General features: G+C 40.3%; 1 protein-coding gene across 4 annotated transcripts in view; it reads left to right on the top strand.

The window, feature by feature from the left end:
• The window catches only part of cobll1b (cordon-bleu WH2 repeat protein-like 1b), a 39,216-nt gene extending 28,826 nt beyond the window's left edge, over positions 1-10,390 (top strand). For 2 of the 4 annotated variants that reach the window (XM_061840970.1, XM_061840973.1), the window contains 7 exons: positions 27-118; positions 595-831; positions 1,568-1,697; positions 5,458-5,593; positions 5,685-5,767; positions 7,002-8,287; positions 9,873-10,390. In XM_061840970.1, coding sequence (XP_061696954.1) covers positions 27-118; positions 595-831; positions 1,568-1,697; positions 5,458-5,593; positions 5,685-5,767; positions 7,002-8,287; positions 9,873-10,010 — 2,102 coding nt within the window. In that variant the 3' untranslated portion in view covers positions 10,011-10,390. The remainder of the gene's footprint in view (positions 1-26; positions 119-594; positions 832-1,567; positions 1,698-5,457; positions 5,594-5,684; positions 5,768-7,001; positions 8,288-9,872) is intronic. The other 2 variants (XM_061840971.1, XM_061840972.1) reach the window with 2 other exon arrangements.
• The last annotated feature ends 46 nt before the right edge of the window (positions 10,391-10,436 follow it).

Genomic DNA, 10,436 nt, shown 5'->3' on the forward strand with positions numbered 1-10,436 from the left:
CCATTACAAATGTGTTCTTGTTGCAGCAGTGATGCCTGGAAAAGATAAAAATCAGAAAGAAAAAGAAAACAAGGGCCTCTTCAGCAAGTTTAGAAAAAGCAAGAAAACATCTGAACAGGTATGTTTTTTCAGTACTAACAGGCCTACTGTGTATATACTGACTGGCCAATTCATTATGTAGAGCTTACTATTGCCGCTATACAATAGAGCTTTGCAAAGTGAATGCTTGATTTGTAATCTTTTAATAATAATTTATTTGATGACATGAGAGGGGAAGGGTATTGCTTGTTATAATGCACCCTCTCTGTGTAAAGTATTTTACACCTCTGCAACTACAATACCGGAGAGTTGACCAGTTTCTAATTTATAAAAATAGCATTTTAGGTTTGTTAAAATGTGTTAGTGTACCTAATCTGACTGATGTGCACATCCAGTACACGCTGGATGTAGGTTACAATTCCAATGTATGAGAAGGTAATTGTGAACACTCAGAGGGAGGTTTGTTGACTTAGCTTAACTATTGGTGGAGCATGTGCCATGTTGTTCTGCTGCAGAGGCCTTATCATGTCCTGATTGGATGTTTGCTCTTTAAAGGCCACGGCGGCCAGTGCCCCGGCTTCTCCAGTACTCGTGAGCAAACCTCGGCCGCTCAGCATGGCGTTGCCCAGCTCCTGCTCACCTCCACTAATGTCACCGACATCACCTGTCAGTGATGTGCCCAAGAAGAGGCGGGCACCTCAGCCCCCCATCCTCGTGTCCCAGAGGTGCCATTCAGACATCAGCACTCGCCAGAGGCTCTACTCTGAACCTGCTATCCCAGTGGACTGTGAGGTTGGTAAACCAAATATTGAAACATGAACGCAATAGACCATTTAAAAATGTTTGTGGACAGTGGGAGCCAGGATACTTTCAAATGGCAGAAAAGCAATTGACTACTCCTGACTTGTTTTGGGACTATCAAAACCCCAATGCTTACTTTTGTATTTTCCCCTCACTTAAAAAAACAAAACAAAGGTATACAAATTAATCCAGTGGAACCTATTAATGAAGAGGATAAATGTCATTAATAGTTGGACAGAGAAGGTTTCAAGACTGCTTGGTTGCATGAGAACCACTTGTTGGGGGACAGACTCCTGAATCACTGGGTTCGTGAAAGTGATTTTTCCCTAGGTACGTTTTCAAAGTTTGGTCCTTTATGTAATGGGGGAGAAACCTGCTATCAATTTAGGCATCAAAAGACCACATTTGTGCCATTAATCTTAGCAACAGAAAAGTCATCTTATCGATGTCTGCTCTTCCACCACATTTTTTTAAATTGAACTTATCTCCTGAAATGTAAATTACAGCCAAGCGTTCTCTCTCTCTTCTGAGCAATTTATGTCGTAGCATCTTATTTTTGACTGACGCTTTCCAAATTCAAATAATGGACTGAAAAGATGAAGGCAAAAATAATCAATCATTCAAGGCATTTTATTCCCACCTGGAAATAGATGTGATGTGATTATGAAATGTACTACAACTTGTAGCAGGTCTAGTTAATGGTAATGATTTTTCTTGTGCTGTGTAGGTTTCTGGTTTAAGTCGTGGCTCCTCAGCAGAGTCCTCACTGAAGAGAACCAAGCGCAAGGCACCTCCACCCCCAACATCCCCGAGTGGTGCTGTCCCTGAAACGGTTCCTCCTCGAGAGAATGCGCAAGGTTTGTCTCTGTTGCATGGGTAACTTTTAAGGGTGTGGCTCATTGCATTCATACTTTACATTCAGAACAACCTACAGCGGTAGAAGATTCCCCCTTCCTCCCCCAGCATGCTAATTTAGTTTATGTGACTCTTGTTCCCCCTGGTGGACAATATTCTGCAGCTCAATGTTATAGATATTTAATTTTATTTTATGAGTGAAATTAACCACATTTTGTTTCGGCGCCTTGATGCAAAATTTCCATGTTGTGTAGTTCATTTTGGAGTATATTGACTAACCAAGGAGACAGAAGTCATCAAACAGGCACCCAAATGAGAATATAATTTAAAAAAAAATCTGAAATGTTACAAGATAAAAGCCACTCAAAGTATAGAATCTCAAAATGTCTACCGTTGTCCTTGAATTTCAAAGGAAAGTTTGTTTTCAAACCTTTTGTATTTTTCAGTCTTGAGTCAGAATGAGCAGGCTTCGGAGTTACTTTCCGGTAATTGTCTACACATATTTTACCGTTATTGTATAGTCCTGTGAGGGAAGTTCCACCCCAGACTGAACACAAAGCAATTTAAAGCAACAATAACACTATGTAACGTTTCTGCCTGGGTCTTTTAAAACAAACTCTGTGTGTTTACATCAGAAGAAACTGCGTCGCCACCCTGAATTAACCTCGAGGAAGTTTGACCTAATGGTCACTGCACTGAAATGACATTCCTCATTTCGTCCTCATTTCTCCTCCTCTGATGTTCATGTCCACCTTGGTCTTATGCTGCTTATCGTATGTCAATATCGCTGTTTTTTTTGTGCTTACAGTGAAGAAAATACGTATTTGAACACCCTGCTATATTGCAAGTTCTCCCACTTAGAAATCATGGAGGGGTCTGAAATTTTCATCATAGGTGCATGTCCACTGTGAGAGAAATAATCTAAAAAGAAAAATCCAGAAATCACAATGTACAATTTTTTTAAAATGATTTATTTGTGTGATACAACTGCAAATAAATATTTGAACACCTGTCCATCAACTAGAATTCTGACCCTCAAAGACCTGTTAGTCCGCCTTTAAAAGTCCACTCCATGTATTACCCTGACTCAGATGCACCTGTGTGAGGCAGTTAAAGACACCTGTCCACCTGATACAATCAGTAAGACTCAAACTTTTGTACCATGGCCATGACCAAAGAGCTGTTGAAAGACTCCAGAGACAAAATTGTACAACTCCACACGGCTGGAAAGGGCTACGGAGAAATTGCCAAGCAGCTTGGTGGGGAAAAAAAGGTCCACTGTTTGAGCAATCATTAGAAAATGGAAGAAGCTAAATATGACAGTCAATCTCAATCGGAGTGGAGCCCAGTGCAAGATATCACCTCGTGATCCTGAGAAAGGTGAGGAATCAGCCCAGGACTACACAACAGGACTTGGTCAATGACCTGAAAAGAGCTGCGACCACCATTCCCAACGTGACTGTTGGTAATACACTAAAACGTCATGGTTTGAAATCACGCATGGCACGGAAGGTTCCCCTGCTTAAACCAGCACATATCAAGGCTCGTATTAAGTTTGCCAATGACCATTTGGATGATACAGAGGAGTCATGGGAGAAGGTTTTGTGGCCAGATGAGACCAAAATGGAACTTTTTGGTCATAATTCTACTAACCGTGTTTGTAGGAAGACAAATGATGACTTCAATCCCAAAAACACCATCCCTCCTGTGAAGTATGGGGTAGTAGCATCATGCTTTCAGGGTGTTTTTCTGCACATGGGACAGGGCGACTGCACTATATTAAGGAGTGGATGACCGTAGCCATGTATTGTGAGATTTTGGGGAACAACCTTTTCCCCTCTGTCAGAGCATTGAAGATGGGTCGTGGCTGGGTCTTTCAACATGACAATGACCCTAAACACACTGTCAGGAAAACCAAGGAGTGGCTCCGCAAAGAAGCATATCAAGGTTCTGGCGTTGCCTAACTAGTCTCCAGACCTAAACCCAATAGAAAATGTTTGGCGGGAGCTGAAACTCTGTGTTTCTCAGCAACAGGCCAGAAACCTGTCTGATCTAGAGAAGATCTGTGTAGAGGAGTGGGCCAAAATCCCTCCTCCAGTGTGCAAACCTGGTGAACAACTACGGGAAATGTTTGACCTCTGTAATTACAAACAAAGGCTACTGTACCAAATATTAACATTGTTTTTCTCAGGTGTTCAAATACTTATTTGCAGCTGTTAAATCGTTAAAAAATCATACATTACGATTTCTGGATTTTTATTTTTAGATTATCTCTCTCGTAGTGGATATGCACCTACGATGAAAATTTCAGCCCCCTTGCAACTTGAACTTGCAATATCGCAGGGTGTTCAAATACTTATTTTGTATATTTGGATTGATATGAAATAACCTGCACTTATCATCTTGCCTTATCACTTTCATCAAATGAGCTGCACATGGTATAGTACATGCACACAAAAACTGAAATGCCTCAGTTAGTAAACTTGTTGACCCATGACTACTATGACGATGAAACTTAAATACATAAAAACACAAAATACTTCATGACTGTTCATGACTACAACATACTTCATGCACCTGTGTGTGTAAGTAGGGAAAGTTTGCATGGTAGGGTAGTCCCAATAATATGAGTGTAAGTGAGGGCTAGTGTTTATCTACAGCAGTGATTCCAAATCAGGACGCTGTAAGAGGGTGCTCCAGGAAATAATCCAAATTCACTTAATTAAAAAATAAATAAATCTGTGTTCATCTAGCTATCTCGGCAATGTATAGTGACTGGCAACAATTCAATGGTCTTCCATTGGTTGGCAAAAAGTGCAATAAACATCTATCCATCTGTTGACATTCATACCAGAGAAATGATAGCTTTGAGTTCAACTAAACGGGCTGAGATTTTACGTTCTCAGTTTGAGTAAATTGAGATGAGATCATTATTTCAGCAATCATCATTGTTTGTGTGGAGTGATATGCCATGAGAATTTTCTGATGCAAAATTGGTGCCAGTGCTCAGAAAAAGTAAGGAAACCGAATCTGGTGGCCACCTTGTTCAGGTTTCACTCTGATTCTGGCCCGAGATTTCCCGCAATACTCTTCAGCTACCCACACTTAGCAGTGTAGAATACGGAAGGATGTAAATTTCATTTGAGTCACCTAATCTGAATTTATCCTTTCATAAATGGCACATATTGAGGGAAATGAGCGTGATGGTAAAGCTGACCTTTGTTTACCGAAGATCACACAACTGTTGTGGTTTTGTACATTCATGTAATCGGAAGTGTAGGGATGATGGCATCAGGGTCCTGGAGACCGAAATTTGCTTTCAACATAAAGGGTGTGGGCATTGAGTCAAAGGTGTTAAACGTTTTTCTCTGGTCTCCCTTTGTTCTTCCCCCAATATTACAATGGAAGTCTGAAAGTGTTCATTGTGAGCCTTGAAAAAAAAAAAAAAAAAAAAGGGTCACTGTGAAAGTGTTGTTAAACAGAACAACAAATAGATGTTGAAAAATACAGTTATTATTATTATTATTATTATTTTCCCCCTCATATCAATCTGTATATTTTTGTACATCAAAGGGTCTTTCCTCTTACCACGAGGTTGGAAGCATGCAATTAATTTTTTAGCATGGCCTTAGTGGAGCAAATGGGTCCAGCCAATTTTCTGATTGGTTATTCGGTTAAGAGGAGTCAGAGGTGTCACAAGACTTTTTTTTTTTGTTTTCTGTCAATGCATTTGTGGGTGATGACCACAATGTTTTATTATAGACCTTTTAGGTGCTAAAACACTGGAGGAAATTATGGAGGAGACTTCAGCAGCTACAAGAGAAGACCCCAGTGTCAGCTCAATGTCTGACAAGGGCCCTGGGGAAGACCAGTCTTGTGATCGATCCTCAGAGGGCAAGTACGAACTCTAAGACTTCTCAAATCAGAAATTTTTTTCAAAGCATTCTTTGAAATACTTTTAATTCCTAGAATTTGCTTGATTTTGGCAGTCAGCTAGAGAGCACCAAGAATAATTCAGCAATACAGACCGATGTGTGTGTCCCTCATGGCCCAGATTCATCTCAACCAGAGGGTATGGCTTTGTTGCATTTCTTATTTCTTTGAAAAAAGCTTGTTTTTGTATAATCTGTTTCCTTGTGCATTACCATGGACAAATGCTCATTTTGCTCCCATACAGACATGAAATTGTGGATTGTTGTGGGTTACTCTGGTGTAGTCCTGGATGTTTCAACGTGCTTCAATTTTAGTGGATTGGTTTGAAGATTTCAAATGATTGAAATGCTTAAGTTAATAGGTAATTAATAGTGAAAATATCCATCTATTTCAGTAGTGCTTACCCTCATTATGGCTGCCGGTGAGCTGGATCTTATCCTAACTTGTTTTTTGTTGACAAGTGAGTCCGCCTTGACTCACAGGTTGCAAAGTCACAACGATTCACAGTCACAGCTTTGAAGAGTTTAGAGCCAAAGTTGAAATATGTAACCCCAAACTTGATTTCTTTAATTATATAGCACCAACATTTCACTTATTCAGAGACATATAAATATAAACAAAAACTCACACTAAATTAAAATGCTGGAGAATGATTTAGGGAATAATTTAAATGTGAGGAATGAATGAGGAACTTTGGGTGGGGGAGAAACTGAATTACAGGATATTTTGCTTTCCAGTATTGCAAATACTTGGATGAATAAAGGTTAAATGAAACAAATAAATAGAAGTAAACGTTAATGAATTGGGAATTGTCTCACCAAAGATGAAATGTGGTCTTCTTCAAAAAGTAGGAATATTTGAGCAATTCAAATCATTTAGAAAAACAAATTTGTGTATATTTTTTAAAAATTCCTCCATAATTTTGATGTTTATTTTTTTTTGAGACAGAGGGAGTGAGAGAGGTTTCCTCCCACATCCCAAAATCATCCAATAAGTGGACACTAAATTGGCCTTAGGTGTGATTGTGAGTGCGAATGGTTGTTTGTTTCTATGTGCCTAACAAATGGCTGGCAACCATTTCAGAGTGTAGCCCGCTTCCTGTCCGATGACAGCTTGGTTAGGCTCTACCATTCCCATGACCCTTGTGAGGATTAGCGGCTCAGAAAACGGATGGATGGAGTGATGTTGGTGGAGCACAATGAGGTTTTCAGTATTCATGCAGTAAATATATAAAGCTTTCTTAGATGGTGTCACAAGTTACAACAGATTTTGAAGCCCAAGCAGTAGAGATCAAAAACTCTAATTTAGAACAACTGGATTGGTTTTAGTTTCCATGATCTGTGTCACATTGTCAATGCTTCTGTTTTACACAGAAAGTGTCTTGTCTCAAGTTGAAAATGAGCTCTGCCAGTCCATGTGTGAAGACCCTGCAAGCAAGAATGTGAAAGACAACCAAGGGGGTGTATCAAGTGACCTCCAGCAAGATGCAGACAGATCTCGGGCTGCTTCTATTCTGGAAAACACCACCGACCCGCAGCGGGAGTCTGTCAGCTCAGAGAGCTGCGAGATTATCGGCACATCCCGCCCCACTGGCGAGGATGCTCAGGTGCAAACAGATTTCACACCCCTACCGGAGCTGCCACATCAACAAGAACACACAGAGCAAGGAGTGCCCTCTGCCAAGGAGGCTGCTTTGGAGTCAGCGGAGATCAGGAAGAAGGATATCTCCACTTCAACAGATGAGCTGCAACCTGCGGACCTCAAATGTATCCAAGCCTCAAAGATGTCGACACCAATTGTTGGCCAGAAAGCTCCATCGAATGGTCCATCGCACCCTGAGCCAAAGCCTAAGCCTTCCGACGAGTTAACCAGGGAATACATCCCTAAACTGGGGATGACGACATATACTATCGTGCCTCCGAAATCAAACGATAAGATGAGGTACTTTGAAGTCGCATTGACACTGGAGACACCCCCCGTTCCCACTAAAGTCACAGGTGAGCACTCGAATACACCCAGGGAAGATATACTAAGCAGCATGACTACTTCCGAAAGAAACACTGCCAATGGATGCCTGGCTGAAGCCACTAATGCCTCATCACCAAGCACCTCTCCTCAAGACGATCACAGGTTCTGTTACTCACAAGCAGGTTCTCCAGGAGAGGTCAAGGCAACTAAAGTTCCGCCCGCAACTAAACCAAAGCCAGGATCTTTCCGCTTGTCAAAGCACAAAAAGACACCTGGGTATTATGTAACTTCGGCAGTAGAGAAGAGTCCCACTGTCAGTCCCTCTTCCGGCCACATGGAGGATCAAGTAGACCAAGCAATGTTGTCACCACCTCCACCTGCTCCTCCTGCCACTGATGTTCACACGAGCCCTAAAAGGGACGACACAGGAGTCATGCGTATGACAAAGCAGAGCAGTCTGTTGGCCAAAGAGCCGAGCCTTGGTTTAAGCTTAGAGAAGTTGAGGAGCTTTGCAGCCCCCAGGCCTTATTCCCCCTCCACGCCGTCTCGCTTCGCCCAGGCGGTGTCTTCAGCCGTAAAGCGAAGCCATTCTCTCCCCCATAGCCCCAAATCCCCCAGCTCTGTGGTGACACCCTTTCCAGCTGCAAATCGCTATTCAGTCACCGAGCAAAGTACAGTTTGGAAGTTGAAGGTGAGTCATGATCACATAGCACTCACACTTTCTCAATTATACAATTACCATGCACAACCTGAATGAGGAACTCCTTAAAATAGCGTTGTCCTGCATATTCGTGATTTGGGACTTGTGGAGAAAATGGGTAGATGGATAAGTTCATCTATTCTCTCATCTGTTATTCACATTCAGTTCAAAGCATTAAAATTACATTGGTGCCTTGAGATACGAGTGGCTGGAGTGGCTTGAGTTTGTCCAGCTGCATTAGGAGCATTTGGTCTGTTTTGCTTTTAGTGAGCACAAATTTGATCCATCTATTTTCAGCACAACTTATCCTTGTTAGGGTTGCGGGGCCTGAACTGGTTACCAGTCTGTCGTAGGGCAGATAGCAAACAATTTGTCTTCTTCCCAAAAAAAAAGAGGCTTCAAGCTCTTCATTATGACTCCTAGTTGACTTTTAATATCAAACAAAACATAATACAAAGACAGTTAAATGCGTGAAACAAGCTCATAACTTTACCTTAAAGTCCTCTTGCTTATTGCTAACACATAATGGTAAATGCCTTAGAGGGAATAATGAATAGTATCTGTGTCACAGTTTTATGACCCTTTGAGCAATGCATATTTGAACTTAAATGCTGGCGCACCATGTGTCGAGAGGTAATGCAATAATACTGTACTCACGGGCATACAAGGCAAACCACATACAGTATTCTGTAACTTACTGAGAACCAGGGACAGTCTCTGTGTCCAATATATCTGTATGTCTTTATTATTATACTGCCCCAGGTAGTCAATGTCTGCACACCAGAAGGAGCAGCCCCAATGTTCATTGAATTGGGGGGAAAAAAATTGTCAAAAATTGTGATACATTACATTCAATTTGTCATTGCTGTATATTTTTACAAAAGACGATTCCAGAATTTGACTTTTCTCAGGAAACTCATCACAAATATTATTTTTTTAGGAGGCCGAGAAGGATAATTTTATTGAATTAATTTCTGTTGATTTCAATAGCAAAAGATGGTTTGAGTGATGAGCGTTCAAGTTATGAGAGTGGTCAAAGAGCGACTTAAACTCATATCTCAAGGCACCACAGAATTGCCTTGCTCTGAGGTCTTTGTGCTAAGGAAGTATTGCTGTTCATTTTCGCAAAGAAATATATTGAAATGAGTTTAGGCCACCAACTTGTGGCATCATGATGCCAAGGAACTGCAGTTTGTTGAAGTGAGTTGAGGAGCACCATTTATTCCAAAGTAGTTTTGCTGCCACCATGTGGTGCATACAGGGATTTATAGAGTGGGTGTCATCTATTTCTAGATTAAATTTTAAACCTCATTCAAGTATGAATTTTATTTAATTTCATTGTTTCATTATTGTATTGCTAGCTTTGATTTCATCTTTTTTTTTTCCTCCCTTGTGATAGCAGTACATTTTTGTGGAACTAAAAATCAAGTCAACGTATGAGAATAATAGCTTTTCCTAATTTTTGTGTGGCTTTAGTTCTCCTGAATAAATTGATATCTAAACGTCATCTGATCAATTCAAAACATAACATTTGCCTTTTATTCATTTAAATTCTCGTTCCCATTTTTATGAACAGGTTGATGAGAAGATCGAGGTGTTGAATGACAAAGATTCCCTACCAGGAGTCGAACAACAACCATCGTCATCGAGTGAACTTGTTCAGATAGATGGAAAGAAAGAGTCTCCCATAGCAGTGCCTTATGATGAAATATAATCTACTGTAAGAAGTTGATTTAATGTACAGTAAATGTTTGCACCTCACATTCCTAAATTACAATTCTCTTAATTTCAGGAGGAGAACATTCAGTTTTGTGGTTTCCTGAAACCATTTTGGCATGAGAGCCAAACTTTTTTTTTTTCTTCCCCAATCTTGATTGGCAATGTACATAGATTTATTGTTTTTTTTTTTTAAATAGTAAAGGGTGTATTTTGGTTGATTTGTTCACATCTTATTAATGGCTCAGTTGACTTTTATAATTTAATATATATCTTCATTTGTGCAATGAACTGTCTTGCATTAAATGCATTACTGTTTTGCCTGGACCAGGATATTAAATGACAGCAATTCTATAAATTATAAAAATGGGTTTCAGAGTTGTGGTAATGGTTTATTTAGAATAGTATTTAAATGTTGATTTAT

Source organism: Syngnathoides biaculeatus, chromosome 14 (genome assembly GCF_019802595.1).
Source record: "Syngnathoides biaculeatus isolate LvHL_M chromosome 14, ASM1980259v1, whole genome shotgun sequence".
Classification (NCBI taxonomy): domain Eukaryota; kingdom Metazoa; phylum Chordata; class Actinopteri; order Syngnathiformes; family Syngnathidae; genus Syngnathoides; species Syngnathoides biaculeatus.